Source organism: Oenanthe melanoleuca, chromosome 4A (assembly GCF_029582105.1).
Source record: "Oenanthe melanoleuca isolate GR-GAL-2019-014 chromosome 4A, OMel1.0, whole genome shotgun sequence".
Taxonomy (NCBI): Eukaryota; Metazoa; Chordata; class Aves; order Passeriformes; family Muscicapidae; genus Oenanthe; species Oenanthe melanoleuca.
Window position 1 is genome coordinate 1,309,708 of NC_079338.1, and position 17,731 is coordinate 1,327,438.

Sequence of the window (17,731 nt, forward strand, 5' to 3'; positions counted from 1 at the left end):
CTGGTGCCCAGCAGGGACAGCAAAGGGCCGTGGAGGGGTGGGCAGGGGCAGGGAGCAGCTCCAGTGGGCTCTGAGCATTCCCAAGCCCAGGGAAGTGTCTGGCTCTGGGGAGGGGGGCAGCTCTCAGTGCCAAGCCTTCCTTAAATCCTGCATTTATTTCCTGACACTCTGAACCCTCTTTGGTTCCTGCCAGCTGCCCGTGGCAGAGCCTGGTGCTCACTGCAGAGCTGGGGATGCACATCTGTGCAGAGCTGGCCCTGAGCTGTCACAGCCAGCAGTGCCTGGGGACCCAGTGTGTCCCTGCAGGGCTCCAGATCCTGTGACCTTGTGCTCCCATTCCTGCTCACCAAGGACTGGGCTCTGCCTGCTGGAGAGCAGAGGAGTCAGCTTTCCTCGGGCTGCCTCTGGGTGCTGCACTCAAAACCCTGGATGTGGCTGGGGAGGGTTTTTTGGAGGCTTGTGGGACAAAACTCGGGTTGGAAAAAGTGTCAGGGTCAGGGCTTCTCTTGGCCACTCTGCTGAACTGTTCAGTGCTCTGTCTGCCAGTTCAGAGCAACTAAAAGTTCAGCCTGTTCCTTTTTCAGCAGGGTTTGTCTTAACTCACAGAAGGATACAGATGATCCAGCCTCTGTGGGAGTTGGAAAGAAATGGAGAAGAAAAAAGGGAATTTTTTCTGGCTCTGTACAGATTTGGAGGCGTGGGACTGGGACAGACATTTGGGGAAGTCTGCCTGGAGCAGAGATCAGAGGTCCCTCTGCTCCCCACCCTGCAGCTGCCCCCTGAGCCCCTCAGTGGGGACCAGGAGAAGACAATTTGTGCTCCTCAGAGAGGTACAACTGTGCCAGGACAAGAAAAGCCTTTGGGGGTTCAGAGGTTCTGCCCTGAGGCTCCAGGCTGGAGGATGTGCCACGTGCCAGTCCCAAACTCTTTGCAACCTGTATTTCCCAATTTGCTCACCCCAAGTGGGAAATGAGCTATTTCTATCTATAGACTGGATACAGAAATTGTTTTCCCCACATCAGCAATGCAATACAAACCCCATCATTTCAGATCTGGATGTTTTTGGGTTATGTTGCTTGCAGGGACTACACAGTTTGGATTCAGCTAATCAAGTAGAAGTGTTTACAGAGCCCTCTGCGTGTCCTCAGGCTTCAGATGCTAGCACAGGAGTAAAAGACAAAGCTGCCTTTCTATTTTTAGCAGCCAGGCTCTCCTAAGCTCGCCCCCTCTCCTAAAGCTCCCATCCATAGGCTTGTGGGAATCTTCTGCATGTGTAGCCAGGAAAGCTCACAATTCCTGGAGCTGCTGGGATTTCTTGTCCTGGGGCTCCAGAGCAAGCTGTGTGTCCCCCTGAGCTGTGGCAGCAGCAGTGTGTGTGTGTCCCAGGCTCTGTGGCAGTGACCCTGGGAATGACCCCTCATAGCCCCAGGGCCAGCACAGGCACAGCAGAGGGCAGGGATGTGGCTGAAACCCTGGCTCAGGCAGTTTGGGAGTCTGTGCTGCAGCTTGCTGATGCAGTGACTTAATGAAGCTGCTGTTGTCACAGGGCCTGGGGACACAGAGCTCACTCCCAATCAATGCTCAGAGGTTAATTACACATTTACCTGAGCAGCACATCAGGGCTGGGGAGGACTCCTGGCTGCCTTGGCGCTGCAGGTGTGAGCAGCACCACAAGTGTGTGTCTAGCTGGGTGCCCCCCATGGCTGGCTGAACCTTTGCTGGGATTTTTGGGACAAAAAATTTTTGGCATCAAAGCAAGAACTGCAGTAGTTCACAGCCAAAAAGGAAAAAAAAAAAAAAAAAAAAAAAGCTTTTCTCTGTCTTGCTCCTGAGTGCTGCTCCTTACCTTTCAGCTGGAGCCATCCTGCCTCCTTCCACCGAGATGCCCACAGGGCAGGTGGTGGTGAATTCACCCTTTTTTAATAAATAGATTTTAATTAACTTTTTAAAAAGTCCAGCTCATTCCAATTAGTGGAGGGTGACTGCATTTGTTCTCTCTGAGAGTGGGAGAGAGAGAGAGAGCACTGTGTTTTCAAGACCATCTGCTCATGAATCCAAAAAAAAAAAAACTCAGAGAGGAAAACAAGCGTTGGCTGGAGGCAGGGAAGGGTGAGGGCACTCTGGCAGCCAGCAGGGAGCCCTGGCCAGCTGGGGGGGGCCACAGTAGCCACAATTTTGGAGGATTTTGGAACTGAGCAGCTCTAATGAGCGATGGGAGAAGGGACTGGCAGTGCCTGGGCAGGGGCAGTGCCTGGGCAGGGACAGTGGCAGGACAGGGACAGTGCCAGGGCAGGGGCAGTGCCAGGGCAGGGGCAGTGCCTGGGCAGGGACAGTGCCAGGGCAGGGGCAGTGCCAGGGCAGGGGCAGTGCCTGGGCAGGGACAGTGCCTGGGCTGCTCTTCCCCCATTGCAATGGGACCTGTAGGAACCATGTTTCAAGCATCTACACTTCCTTCATTTATTCAGAATTATCCCCCAATGCCAGTTTCTGGTCTGAAATCAGATGGGGGGTGTCTTTGAGAGCTGCAGAAGGGCCAAAGCCTTAGGAACTTGTCAGAGCAGCTGCCTCAGCCTGGCTCCTGTGCCCTGCAGGGGGACGATATCTTGGACCGCAGCTCGGAGCTGATCTACACGGGGGAGATGTCCTGGATTTACCAGCCTTATGGACGGAACCAGCAGCGAGTGTTCTTCCTCTTTGATCACCAGATGGTTCTCTGCAAGAAGGTAAGGACACAGCTAAGGGCAGGCTGAGGGCTGGCTTGCCAGAGCAAAGTGGGTTTCACGTGCACAGGAGGGTGTGAGAGCCCCGAGGAAGGACAGTCCACATGCACTGTGACAGTGATTTCTGTGCTCACAGCAAACCAGCCTCTGCTTGCTCTTTTCATGCTTTTATCTCATGTGCCCCTGGTCTGGCTCGTTGCCTCCCTGCTCGTTTTAGGTTTTGGCTGCAGTGTGTGATCTGGGATTAGATAGCCCTGCAATTCCTGTATGAGCTGCACACGCTGGCACGGGGCTGACAGCCCAACTGCTGCATTGAGATGGTGATGAGCAGCAGCCAGGCTGTGCTGGGTGTCTGTGCCTGGGAGAGGCTTTTGGAGCCTCATCCTCCCTCCTGTCTCTGCCCTGCTGGGTTTACAGAGCCCCTCGTGCCCTGGAGCCCGTGGAAAGGTGGGAGGGCAGTGCAGGATGCTGGTGCTGTGTGCTGTGGTGGCAATAGCAGCAGGTGAGCTGTGATCTGTCCCACTGAGGTGTCCCCAGCTGCCTGTCACTGTGTGACACGAGGGGACAGAGCTCAGGGTTTGCTGTCACTCCCTGCAGCTGTGCAGGGTCTGTCCCTGGCACACCAGGGCTCTGTGATCTGTGTCCCACTGAGGTGTCCCCAGCTGTGTGTCACTGTGTGACACGAGGGGACAGAGCTCAGGGTTGGCTGTCACTCCCTGCAGCTGTGCAGGGTCTGTCCCTGGCACACCAGGGCTCTGTTCCTGCCTCAGCTCCTGGGCTCAGGACAGGCTGAGCCTGGCACCCTCTGAGGAGACAAGCAGGACGTGGGTGGCTCCTGACTCATCACTGCCCCCTGCACGGCCCGGGCACTGCAGTGGGTGGCACTGCTTCTCCTGAGTCATGGCTGACTGAAATTCTGCCTTCTGCAATGCCTGGGCTTGTTTTCCCCTTCCTTGTGTCTGTGCCTTTCCCTCCTGGGCAGCCCCAGAGCAGCAGTGGGAGCTGTGATGGGTCTGGAGGTGCACAGCTGATCACATTTATCCAGAATGAGTGCCCAGGTCTGGGATTCAGGGCAGTGCTGGCTCACATTTTGGGACTACACATCCCATATACAAAATAAATGTGAGTGGTTTGTAGCCTGTGCTGTTGGAGCTCCCTGGCAGATCCCAAGAGGCAGGACCAGCTCTGGGGAGCACCATTTACCTCGAGGTTTGTCCCCTGCTTTAAAATTGAGGGATGGAATATGATCCACACACCCCTGAGAGCAGCTTTGGAACCACTTAGGATGGCACATCTCAGTGAATCCTCAGAAAATCTGCATTTGTGGGTTTCCTCCAGGTGTAATAAATTAATAGGTGTGGTACATCCCTCATCACGACACAGTCTATATGAAAATACTTTAAAAAAAACTATTATGGTTGATTTTTATCTCTTTGTTGGCCCAGATAGATTCTTAATAGAAATAAGGAGCTAACTCCTTATTTAAATATGCCACATGCTTCAGTTTGATGAAGGCATGGGAGAGATCCCAGGTGGCTTTAGAAGGCAAACACAGATTTCAGCCAGGATCCCTCACTCCTCCAGATCTTTGCAGGCACCTGCACATCCTCCTCTCCCTCCTGACCTGTGAAGGTGTTTTTGAACTTTGTTCCCTTGTGGGCTCACCCTGCAGGTGAAGGTGAGAGTTTGTTGGTTTTTTTTTCTGGCCCATCCAGTGTTGCTGTGTAAGGAGCACTGTTGGCTGTGCAGTTGTAGTGGTTTTGGTTTAATTTGATTTTTTTTTTTTTTTTTGCTGTGAGATAGGATTAAAAGGAAAGTAAAACAGGCTTATCTTTAAATGGTATAGACTTTATTGCTAGAAACTATAAGAAAAAAAAAACCCAAACTTTAGACTACTTTTCCTCCCCCTACAACTTCTTTCATACTGAAAACTACTTAGTTTAACATATTTAAAATAGTTTTTCACCAATTTACTTGAGAGAGGAGACTTTTTGTTTAGTCTATGGAGATTTCTCTATAATAAATAGTTTTTAGTTCCTGAATTCATTTCCATGACCTGGGTTGGGAAATGAGTGATTACCCAGGGCTGCACTCAAATCTGCTTGCAAATGTTATTTCCACCATTTATTATTATTTATTGTTATTTCCCAGTACACTGTGGATGTCCTGAAGTTTTCCTTCCAAGCAGGAAATCTGCACTGAGGGCTGCAGCTGACACCATGGCAGGCACCTCTCCCTGCTGCCAAACACCCTGCAGAGATCATTTTCACAAAAATCATTTCTAGGTTTTATGATAAGTCTGTTTGGCTTAGATTTTGCCACCAGAGACAGTGCTGGTCACCTCCTGACATCACCAGGAATTCTTTGGACTCTGATGATCCTTGAGGGTCCCTTCCAACTCAGGATATTCCATAATTCTGTCAGGTGGGCATGGAGACGACCAAAGAGAACACAGAGATTTGGTCACAAAGTGTGAAATGAACTTTTTAGTGTTGGATCAGATGAAATGGCCCCATCAAGCATTTCAGGGTTCAGCACACTGAGTGCTGAAACACCAGTCTGGATGCTGCAGCTGGTTGGACACCCAAATTCAGAGCTGCCAAAAGGGAAGGCAGAAGGGGATAGGCTGGGCAGGAAGCAAGCAGTGCCTCTCTGTGCCTTGCCATATGTGTATAATCAGGAGAAAAATGCCTATTCTGGGATGCTGGCCATAATTACCAAGGAATGAAGGCAATCCTGGGTGATGGTAACACTAAAAGATGTTGCCTTAAAGGCAGCACAGGGTCCACTTTCCTTATCAGGTGCTTTAGATTTGCATCCAGGCCTGTGGCACACGGCTAACTGTGATCACTTTGGGGATGCTCCAGGTTTTTAGCAGATGAAGATCTTCTTTTTTCTGTTCTGGGTAATAATTTGAATTCCCTCAAGGCCTCCAGGGCATTGTGGCATGAGGCTGGGAATGGCAGTGTGAAGCAGGAAGGGTTAACAGAGTTCCTGCTCTAAATTTCACTTTTCCTTCGTGTTTAGTGTTTCCTGACAGTGCAGAAAGATCAGTGACTGCATGAAACACATTTAGTTTTCATTTGTGCTCTTTCTGTGTCTCTAGTAATCAGGAGGCAGTGCAAGCTGCAGCTTGTGTTTATTGCTGTTGCTGTCTCCCCTTGAGCTGCCCAGCAAAGCAGGTTGGATGGGAAGCAGAATGAGAGCAGTTAACAGCAGCAGCCAGACAGGCAGCCACAAACAGCAGAGATGGAGTCAAGAAAATAATCCTGTCAGGCTCCACTGCAGGCCAGGACTCCAAATAAGAGAGACATTTCTGAGTCCTTTCAGTGGAGGAAAATGCAGAAAGGGCTGAGTTTAGACCTCCACCATTTGTGTGTTGTCTGGGCAGGGATCAGCTTTGGCCTCCTGTGACCACACAGGTCTGCAGGATGCTCTGCAGAGCACTCTGTGCCTCCCTTACTGCTCCTGCCATTGCAGTGGGTGGAAATGTGGCCCACAGGCAAAGCTGCAGAGCTGAAAACTTCCCCCTGCTGCTGCTGGGCACCGTGTGAAGCCCCTGGGAGCAGCTGGAGATGCAGCAGAGCAGTGATGTGGCTGCACAAGGGTTTCCCATCTCCAGCCTGGGGCTGGAACCAGCACCACAGTGCCAGAGCTGCTGCACTGAGCCCATGGGATGAGAATGGCATTGCCACACAAACTGTGTGAGCTCAGCCCTCCCCCTCTCACATCCCACCCTGCAGCTCCATGAGGATGAATCAAACAGTCTCTCCCCAAACTCAGGAGACAGACAGTGCTGAATAATTTGGCAGGGATGTGCCAACCTCCCCAGCACAGCTGTCCTTGTGCAGGAGGAGTTACATAAACCCAGAGCTCCAGCAGCTCAGCTCCCCTGGGACACCCCTGCCAAGGCTGGGCTGGGAACTGAGTGGCTGTGAGGGGTTTTTGGGGAGCTGGGACATCCCCCTGTCCCTGATTGGATCCATCCTTCAGCTCATCCCTGGCTGGGCTGAGCAGATCCCATTTCCCTCAGCCCCAGCATCCAAACTCTTAGCAGATTGATCTTCTGATATCAAGGATATTTAGGACAAAAACACTCCAAAGGGTTCATTGAGCTTTAGGGACCAAGGAGAGGCCCAGTGTGGTGCTGCTCTGCCAAGTGTCACTGTCACTGTCCCATCTGAACACTCAGCCCACTGTGGGGTTAAATTAAATGTACAAATATTACAGAAAACTGTCCCCTCAGTGTTCATGAGAAGCAGGCTGGGCTGCTTTCCTCAAAGGGTCTCTGTAAGGGAAATTAGACTTCACAAATGTAGGCTCAGAGTCTGTTTTTTTTTAAAGTCAAGGAAGGTGGAAAGCCCTGATGACTAAAGACACCCAAAGACATGGCCCAGTGGCAGCATGCCATGCTCTCATTGCTCATGGCAGGCTGGGCAGGGGAGAGAGAGGAGGAAAATCAGGACAGGTTTCAGGAGCTGGGAAACTGCTCTGCAGTCAATGCCCAGGGCAGGGGGAATCACAGACTGGGCTCTGAGACCCACCCACAGCTCAGGGCAAAGGCAGCTCAGCCTCTTCCAAAGCTCTGCCTTTCCCAGATCTGAGCTGGTGTTTAGGAGCAGTTTTTGTGAGCCTGGCTTAGTCATTGCCTAATTCCAGCCCCAGCTGTTCCCTGGTGCAGCTGTTCCATGGGCAGGGCTGGCTCTGTGTGGATGTGAGGAGCTCCTCATCTCTGCTGGGGTGATCTGCAGGGATTGCTGCTCTTCATCCCTGCACAGACACCCCAAATCCCACCCTGGGCATCCCTGGGAGCTGCTGGAGCTGTGGCAGCCTCGGGGCTGTGCCCATTCCCTGGGCAGTGCCAGCACCCTCTGGGGAAGAACCTTTCCCTAAAATCCCTAAAATCCAACCTGATCCTGCCCTGCCCAGCTCCAGCCATTCCCTGGGTGCTGTCCCTGTCCCAGGGGGCAGAGATGGAAGGATGTCAAAGCCCTCACTGAGATCTCCCCTCTCTGAGCAAACCCAGTGCCCTCAGCTGCTCCTCCAGGCCCTCCCCATCCATGATGTGGAAGGGTCTGGTTTTCCTCTGGAATCCAGTGGAAAGAAGGTTCCTTGGTGTCCAAAATGTCAGTTTTTATCTGGGTAGGAAAGGCTTGGCTCCTCCCCTGGCTGGAGCATCTCCCAGTGGGATGATGGAATTTTATCAGTCATGCCCTGGGACTCAGTGGCCATGAACAGGAGATATCTCCTGGAGGGAGGATGGGCTGTGGGAAGATAAAGATGATTGCCCATCTGGTTTAAAGATGGCCCATTAGCAGGAGATATCCCATGGAGATCAGGGTCACTGCCCCACCCGGCTGCAGCAGATGGGGACAGAATCCACATTTCTGGTCATGTCCTGTGTTGCACCCCAAGCCAGTTTTGGACCAAGCCAGGTCCTCTCAGGAGCTCATTTCCTCCTCAGGTCCCCTGTGCTGCTGAAACCCCTGAATGGATTTGGGTTGTGATGCCATTTTGCACTGCTGACTGCAGATTGCCCTCCTTGTCTTTATTGTATTATTGTTCTTTTTCCCCTTGAGTGATCCAGGGGGGGGTTTGACCTTTCCTCTCCCACAAGCAGTGCCAGGCACAGGGAGGAAAAAAAGTTAAGAAATGAAAACTAGAGAGCAGGAGAAGCAGCAGAGAAGGCACGTAGGAGTCAAAGAGCTACTGAGCAGTGATTTACAGGTGCAGGTGTCTAAATCCACTACAACAGGAGCATAATTCATTGTGGGAGCCCATCCCAGCTTCCAGGTTTTCCAGTAAAGCTGAGCCTTGCTTTCCTTGTGATGGCCACAATAAAGTCCCCTTGTCCCTTCCAGGAGGGGACAGTGACAGGGGTGGGAGCAGAGGGGGTGGCCAGGCAGGGACCCCGAGAGCAGAGCTTATGTAACGTGTCAGAGCTTGGCTTTGTGCTCCTGTCAAACCACTTTTTCTGGCTTCATCTTTTCCTTGTGAATCCTTAGTACAGATTACGTGAGCAGCCTGCAGAGCATTATTCAGAAAAGCTTAATTAACCTCAGCCAGGGGAAGAGAAGGGAATCGTGGAAGCTGTAGGGTAAAAAAAGATCATATTTAGACAAATAAGTGCAAATGACCCAGATGCATCAATTTCCTTGGGAGGCAGGCAGGCAGGCTGGGAGCTGTGCAGAGGCTGCAGGGCTGTGCCATCCCCACAGTGCCCCAGCTCCTGCTCATCCCACCTGCTGCCAGCCCTGCTCCATCTGTCACTGCCCTCACTGGGAGGGGCCCCAGGAGAGCAGCTATTCCCTCTGCAGGATTGAGCACACTCACACCATCTCTGATGGGTGTTTGTCTAACCTTCTTTTGAAAATCCCCCAGGAATGCCATCCCAAGACTTCCCTCTTTTGTCTCTTCTAGGGTTTAACTACTCTTCTAGATTGAAACATTATTTTTTTTTTTCCAAGTTTCTAATCCTGTTCGCCCTTGTGGTAAATTAAGCCAAGCCACAATCAAAATGGAAAATAATTGATCAGCAGCCTCCTTAAAAGAGGAGCAGTTTTCACATACTGGAATGCCAACAGCACATTCCTTTTTAGTTATGGCCTTTCTAGATTAAACAGCTCCATTTCTTTGGCTTTTCCCCCCTGATAAGGTTTTGAGAGTCTTTTTAGGGATTTTTATATTTTTTTGCTCTTGCCTGATTTAACTACAAGAAATAATCTTGTGTGACATTCAGAACTGGCCAGTGCAGAGCAGCCACTGGTCACCCTGGCTGAGCCACAGGCAGGATAATAAACAGGACCCAACAAACAGAGCCAAAAGCTATATCCTAGAGATTTGTAATTTCTTAATTTCTCTCATTCTAATTCTCTCATTTATCCTTGAATAACCAGGAGCAGGAGCAGCATTCCTGTCCTCATAGAGCCAGAGCTCCTCTCAGCTTCTGTAGCAAATAAATTCCAATTTCTGGGCACTGATCTGCTTTGTCTTCCACTCAGTACTTACACCAGGCTGGTGGAACAATCCATTTCCCTCCTCAACCTCCCAGCTGCTCTCCTTAATCTCATGTTTTTTCCTTTGACTCCATGGATATGCTGGGAAAAGGGCAGAACTTTTTGGACAGAGTGGTGAGAGGAACAGCAGCATCTCTTCATGGCCTCTGTGCCCTCTCAATTTCCATCCTCTTGTCCACCAGCATAAAAAGCTCCTTAAAACAAGAGTTTGGACCTTGTTTGCTGCCTGCTGCAGCCCAGATGAACACCTGAATTTTCTTGAGCTCAATTACAGTGCAAGGCATTTGAAGAGGGCCCTGCTTCACCAAGGAGCTGAGTAGTGTCTGTTACTCTTTAAAAAGCTGTGATAAAATATCCACAGATCAAATAATTAGTGTGCCTCTCATATTATGGGTGTTAAAATTGAGTCAGTTGGGTAATAATATCCATTCAGTGAGTGCTGGCAAGAAGAAGGGAGAATGATAATAGGAAATGCTGAGCCCATTAAAAATCAAATTATCCAGTTACAGTTGTTAATATGAGGACTGAAGTTCCTGGGACCAGCTGTGGACAAAACCCTCCATGTCCAGACACGTGCTGCTCATGGGATGTTGGTGTGGAGAATAAAGCAAATTATAAATTCAGGGTACCAGTGTGGAGCTCATGGCCAACAAGGGAGGAGTGGTCCTTCTTTTGGAGAAAAGATGATCCATTTCTTCTGGAGTCATTATTGAATTTCCCTCTCCAAATGCCAGTGGGAGTGGCAGACAGGAGCTTTGTGCTCTTGTCTTTCCCTTGCTCAGCTCATGGTGGAATTCACTGTTCATTCACTATTAAAAATAGCTCATCATGTTTTCTGGGTCCAAATTGGGATGATAAGAAGGGGAAAAATGTATTTAGTGTGTGTAAGGAAAGAGGCAGTGCACAGAGCCTGGGACTTTCAGAGCTTGTGGTTGTTGATTCTTTATGAAAAAAAAAAATCTGTCCACAATCATGAGAATTGTCTGGAAGGGTTCACTGGATCCATCCTCACCAGGGTATGGTCTGCTGGGGCTGGTTCTGAATTCTCAGCAGTGGGAAGGTGCAGCTGATTTAAATCATGTTTTAAGGAGCACATCCCTGTTCCTGGGAGCTGTGCTGTCAGGTGAGTGTTCTCTCTAAGAGCAGCCCCCAAGATGTGTGTGCTGCCTGACTGATCAGGCTCCTCCTGCCTCTGGCAGCCTTTCCAAAGAAGCAATTTCCTAAGTTAGGACAAGACTGAAAAGATTTTCAGCCTGAAATACATTTTTCTTACATTTTGGACTATCACTATTTCCAGCCTACACCAGAGGAAGGTTTTTGTACAAGATATTTATAGTTAATGGAATTCCCTCCCCTGCCCAGAGCATTCCAAAGGAAGGAATCAGGATTTAAAGCCTGTGAGCTTCTGGCCAGTCCTGTGATAGTTAAAACTGTCTGGCAGATTCATGAGCAAGTTTGCTAAATCATTATGATGTCAAGTTTATTTTCCAAGATTAATTTGTTTAAAATAATACCTCCTGCTTATCTTTAAAAAGCCTCACTGCTAAATATTATTTCAATAAATAAATGCTCCATTTTCCTCTCAAATGAATCCTTTGACATAGCATTTATCTTTAGGGCACTCTGAAAAATCCAAAGGTATTTAGGTTAAATTGATTTACTATACCTAAATATTGCTTTTGAGGGTGGTTCAGGAAGGAAATCTTGATTGTGTGTTGCTGAATTTGGTTTTAAATAAGTTGACTCACCTTGTGTGGCCATGAATAGAGAATTAACATTCTGTTTTCTGATGATCATCTTCTGCTATCTGAGATAACAGGCACAGAGCTGTGGGGCCAAGGGAGAATTTACTTTTATAACCTTTTTCTTCCTCATCTCTTCCAGGAATTGAAGGATCTGACCAACTTTTACCATCACTTTTCTTTTCCTCATCTCTTCCAGGAACTGAAGCATCTGACCAGATTTCACCATCACTTCTTTTTCTTCCTCAGTTCTCTCAGGAATTGAAGGATCTGCCCAGCTTTCACCTTCTTCTCTTTTTCTCTTCTCTTCTCTTCTCTTCTCTTCTCTTCTCTTCTCTTCTCTTCTCTTCTCTTCTCTTCTCTTCTCTTCTCTTCTCTTCTCTTCTCTTCTCTTCTCTTCTCTTCTCTTCTCTTCTCTTCTCTTCTCTTCTCTTCTCTTCTCTTCTCTTCTCTTCTCTTCTCTTTTCTTTTCTCTCCTCTCCTCCCCTCTCCCAAGAACTGAAGGATCTGACCAACTACCACCATCACTTCTTTTCTCTTCCCATCTCTCCCAGGAGCTGAGGGATCTGCCCAGCTTTCCCCATCACTTTTCTCTCCCTCACCTCTGGCAGGAATTCCTGCTGAGCTCAGGCTCTCAGTGAGATCTCACCACAAGCCCTGTCTCCTTTTCCCTCTGCAGGATCTGATCAGGAGGGATATCCTGTATTACAAAGGGCGCATAGACATGGATAAATATGAAGTGGTGGATATAGAAGATGGGAGAGATGATGACTTCAATGTCAGCATGAAGAATGCCTTCAAACTGCATAACAAGGAGACTGAGGAAATGCACTTATTCTTTGCCAAGAAACTGGAGGAGAAGTTACGATGGCTTAGAGCTTTCAGAGAAGAAAGGAAGATGGTAAAAGAAGATGAAAAGATAGGTGAGGAATGTGGAAATGAATCTGAAAGGAGGTTGTTGGTAGTGTGTAATTTAGCCCCAATGGGTGGAGGAGCCCACATTTTCTTTGTGGTAGCATTGAAATGTCCTTGGTTGCTCTCCTAGCCATAACCAGGTCTCTTTCCAGCTCAGTTACTGTTCTTTTTGGCCCTCAATAAACAAACTGTGCCCATAGCTCAAGCCTGGAGTTCCATGGGTGTGTGAGAGGGAAATCTTTGGCCATCCAGGGTCTCCTGGCTGCATCCTCCTGCTCTGGTTAAGGATGTTTTGTGCAGAGAGGAGGCAGCAAAGTCAGTGACAACCAGTGTCACTCCAGGCTCAGCTCTAAAGCATGGGGCGTATTTATGACATAAATAAAAATTACTTTAATCTTGCTTTCCATCCAGCCCCTGCAGAGTGAGATTAGAGAGAGGCCAGGGAAGAGCTGCTTTTCATTAGAGCACCCAGAGCATTCTGTGTTGGCAAGCAGTGCAGAGCATCCCCTCCCCAGAAGGAAAAGGAGGCTTTGTGAGCAACTTCTGAATTGTGTTTGCCATGTTCCCTTTTCCAGGCTTTGAAATTTCTGAGAATCAAAAGCGGCAAGCGGCAATGACAGTAAAGAAAGTCAGTAAGCAAAAAGGTAACCGGCAACACGCTCTGTGCCTGGTGATGTGAGGGTGGAGGGGGCTGGGCTGAATCCTGCTGGGTTAGGATCCAGCATCCCCTCAACTTCCCCCTCCCTTCTCTTTTTTATATCAAATACCGTTTGTGCTTTGTATCCTTCCTTAATGTATCCGTGGGCCAAATTAATCTCTGGTCGAGGGTGGTTGAAAGCCAATGGAATGAACCAGAGATGAATTTGATCTCGTGTCTCCAGTCTGATGTCCAGAAGCTGTCCCTGGGGGCAGAAATCTATCTCAGTTGTTTATCTCAGGCTGAAATGGGAGTGAGTGCGGAGGTGTGGAGAGGTTCTGCTAATTCCCAAAGTCTCCCATTAGCAAAAAAAAAAAAAAAAAAAAAAAAAAAAAAAATTTGCTAAAATGCTGGAATTGGAGGGGGAGTACCCCTTTCCTGCTGCTGGAAGGGAAAGGGACACTCTTGTTTCCTGGGGCTGCCTGTAACTTTTTCAAGACAGCACAGTAGCATCAACTCTAGGAAATAAAGTATTTTAGTAAAGACCTTGTATCTCTGGAATGTCAGATTGATTTCCCCAGCCAGGCAGGCTGCAGCCAGCTGAGCAGTGCCCTGCCTGGGTTAGGCAGGGTCTCAGCTGGCCCAAGCCAGCGTTAATTCTCTCTCGCAATAACTCTTGCAGCTACAGGTTTGGAAATTCCCAACACAGAGGGAAGGTCAGAGAGGTCATTGCTCAAGTTCTCCAAAGCTTCACACAGTCGTGGATGTATTGATTTGTTACCAAAGTGCCCTAGCACAGCCAGGCCTACGAGTGGGTTTGGAGAGAGCTCCTCAAGGCTTGGCTCAGCTCAGGTGCAGGCAGGTTGGTCCCTGCTCAGTGCAGGTTTTTGGGGGTTTTTGCACAAGTTGAAGGAGCTCTTTGCTTTCTGCCTCACCTGTGTGTTGTCTCCTGGCTTTGCTGGTGCAGGAGTTGTTTGCCAGGCCAGCTGTGACCTCCTTGGTTTGCTGTGTCTCTCCATTGTCATCAGTCTTCTCCTCTCTACTGATTTCTTCTGTTGTCTCCTGAGATGTTCTCTAAAAAAGCTCTCCTGGCCAGATGCTCTCAGCTCAGAGTGTGCACACCCAGAGCAGCCCAGGTGCCTCACACTGTCCCCTGTCCCAGCCCCTCAGACCTGCATGTCTGTCCCTGGGCACGGGAGCATCCACAGGGCTCGTGGAGCTGCACCCTGAGAGAGCCTGACCTGCATGACTGCCCTGACAAAACCAGGTTACTGCCAGCTGCTCACTTCATTCTGTTATTAATTAATGGAGGTATTAATTAATAATTGTGCTGTTCAGCCAGTAGGGGACACAGTTCAGAGGTGCCTGAGCATGCCTGCCAGTATTCCCACAGTAAATCACTGGACTTGCAGCCTGACAAATACAATCTGCCTGACAGGACTTGTGTCTCACACAGCAATTGCTCTCTGTCTGCTCTCTTTGTCTTTCTCTCTCTTTCTCTCTGAGATGAAAAAGGAGGGGTTGTTATCTTGGGCTTCTCGGACTGTGAAATTCATTAGCTCCTAAAACAGCAGTCAGCATTTCTTCAGTGAAGAACAGGCTTAGGCTGGGGCACTGGCAGTTCTTATTATGGGATTAAGTCCTCGAGCCAGGCAGAAGTTCAGTCACACCCCAGCTCTGAGTTAAGCACAGCCTGGTTGGTTTTGGGACGTGAAATCTGAAAAATAACAAATAGGGTCATTAAAACAGTACTCTGTATGCTTTGCCCTACACTGTGGTGATCATAGCCCAGTCTCAGGTTGATTAAATTAAATATTGCCACTGAGAACTCTTTAGTTTTGGTACTCTGGGGATTGTCTTGTGCCCAGGAGCCAAGGAGAGGTGCAAGGCTGCCAGAGCTGCTGGCACTGCTCAGGGGAGAGAGGTAGCAGGAAACTCCTGAGAGCTTGTGGTGACTGATTTTTAAAATCTTGCCCTGTGCATTTGACAGATACTGACAACATTTCATTTTGCCAAGACCTTGGCAGCACTTGGGGCTGCAGGTGTGCCCGTGCCAGGGGCTGCTTCTGCCCCTGCCCTCCCACAGGATCATTGGGAAGGGCTCAGAGCTGCTTTGGGAGCATCAGTTATACCTGGAAAGCAGGGAAACCATTGAGAGGGAGGAACAGGTCACTGTATTCAACAGGAGTATTTATTTATTTAAATGCAGGCTGGTCTCAGTGGCTGCAGCAGGCTCAGCAGCTCCAGGTGCCCCCAGCACAGCTCCTGTGGCTCAGGATGCCTGTTACAGACTTGTTCCTAGATTATCTCACTTGTTCCCTGCACCTCTTAAATGGGAAACCATGGTAATTCCCCTGTCACAGAACACTTAAGGAAGAGAGAAAAGCCATGAAGGAGGTGAAATGGAAAATGCAATCAACTTTGTTAGAGGTGAAGCAGAAAAACATTTTTCAAATAGTATAAACTGCTGCTTATTTCATGCACTGTTGTACCACACCTCCCAGAAGTATTGCTCTGGAGATGGCTGGCATGTGTTTGAGAAGGAGGCATTTAAACCTCTGCTGGCTGCAGCAGGAGAGGGGGAGAGCAGCAGAAGAAACTTAAAATTCAGCTTTATAAATGAACCTTTAAAGGAGCTTTATCCAGGTGATGAAGTGAGAACACCCTGGGTGTTTTGGGGGGAGGTTGGTGCCCAGCTGAGGGTGCTGAGCAGCCTCCTCCAGCAGTGTGTGCAGGGCCAGGCTCCCTGCCAGACCCACTGATGATGGGCAGCATCCCAGGATTTGCACTCCTTATTGGATTGGAAAAACATAACCACATTAGACCAGGTGCCTTAAGACAGCATTAAACCAATTTTTGGCCTTTAAGTCCATTAGACATCCAGTGAGTGGGCAGTGCTGGCTCTGCACCTCATGGCAGACCAGGGCTGCTTGCTGCTGCTTGCCTTGTGCTTTGGTTCCAGGTTTTGCCTCTTGCTTGCTGCCCTTCAGTGGCAGTGTAGGAACAGAGAAATTTAATTGTTTTCTCTGACAAAAGCAGCCCAAGCCCTTTGCAGGCTGCAGGTTCTGGGCAGAGCCTGGGTCCCACCAAGGGACAGAAGGGTGGCACTGGCCTCTTCTGCCAGCACTGTGCTTGTCACTGGCTGAAGGAGTGCAAACTGCCTAGAAAACCCTCATGGATCTCCAATCCATCCTTAATGTAAACCAGGGTTAACCCAAAGAATTTTTTTTTTATTTCTGAGCATTTGAAAGAGGAAGCTCCATGAGGGGCACTCTGTTCCTGGCCCCTTCTGGTCCTCCCTCCAAGGGTTGGTGTTTGCAGCCTGCAGAACACTCAGCTCCCTCTCTGAGCCCAGCTCTGGCCCCATACAGGACAGCCTGTCCACAGAAGGGATTTTTGTTCATATTCCAGGCAGCTGCCAGCCAGTGGTGACAGGGGATTAGAGGAAGGAGACTCCATTCTTAAAGCACCATTTCCCTCTTTTGGAAAAGAAAATATCTGCTGAGATTGAAAGAAGTGACTTTGGTGTGAGCTGGGGGTGTTTCCCACCTCAGGAGAGCTCTTGAGCCCCACAGTACATCCAGCTCCTCTCCCTGCCCTGGGCACACTTCCCCCAGGAGATGCTTTCAGCCCTGACAAGTTTTTGGGATGAGGTGAACAAGATGCTGCCCGTGAACACCCAGCCATGCAAACCCAGCAGGGGTTAAATCATCAGCCAGCATGAACTGCCTTGGCCTGTCACCAGACACCCTCTGAATCACTGGGTTTTCCTGGTAATTTATTCCTTTCTGATCACTTGAGCTCACAGCCAACTATGTCATCAAAACCCTGACCCAGACACCAAAGAGCTTCTGACTTCCCCACTCCTGCTCTGGAGGCTCTCCCAGGACAGGGCTGAGCAGGCTCCCCCTCCTCTCTTTAATCCCATTTTATTGGCATTTCTCTTGCTGACAAGATTGACGTGGCCCTGCCGTGTTTCCCCTGGATTCACACGTGTGGGCTCAGCCTCGGGGGATGAGAGCTGAGCAGCCACAGCCCCAGTGCTGGAAAACAAAGAGGGGCATTTGCATTTTCGGATAATCAGGGTCACTTCCCTTTTTTCACAGCTCAGGAGGTGAAGGAAGGGAGCTGATGGTGTTGTCGGTGGTATCTCTCCACAGATTGAGGGCAATCTCAATTTCTTGTAAAATCCTGACCCCACCAACACTCCCTGCTGTGGGTCCATGAGCAGCATCCCACTGATGGCATCAGGAATCCAGCTGGACTCCTCCAGGAGCCAGTCAGATCTACAGACTAAGGCAAATAAATAAATCCTTGTCTGGGGGTCTCTGAGCATGGTACTGGTGACTTTTTTTCTGAGCAGTTCTTCGGTGAGATGTTGATGACATCAGTGACAAATTGAGATTCCCACTGAAATAAGTTTGTGAGCCCAGATATTCCTGCAGCTTGAGTTTGGTGAGGGGTTTTAGGAAGGAGTTGCTCCCCAGAACCTGAATCCTGTCAGAGTGAGCTGAGATCAGCCTGCAGGCTGCTGGAGGAGAGGCAGGCTGTACAAACACAGGATGGCAGGAATTCTTTTTCACCCAGCTCTGATGGATAAAGCCCCAGTATCATTTATTCCATCTTGCCTCGATTAGCTTTTCTTATCACAGTAGGAATCATTATCTTAATGTCTGCTCTAATGACATCAGGCTGCAGCAG

General features: G+C 49.3%; 1 protein-coding gene across 12 annotated transcripts in view; it reads left to right on the forward strand.

Annotated features, from left to right (window-relative positions):
- Positions 1-17,731, forward strand: part of ARHGEF9 (Cdc42 guanine nucleotide exchange factor 9) — a 189,742-nt gene that overhangs the window by 163,922 nt on the left and 8,089 nt on the right. For all 12 annotated transcript variants that reach the window (XR_008840491.1, XM_056491259.1, XM_056491260.1 and 9 more), the window contains 3 exons: positions 2,592-2,723; positions 12,158-12,401; positions 12,969-13,037. Coding sequence is in view for 11 of the 12 variants with exons in the window: in XM_056491259.1 (XP_056347234.1) it covers positions 2,592-2,723; positions 12,158-12,401; positions 12,969-13,037 (445 nt within the window). In the remaining variant the exon portion in view is untranslated. The remainder of the gene's footprint in view (positions 1-2,591; positions 2,724-12,157; positions 12,402-12,968; positions 13,038-17,731) is intronic.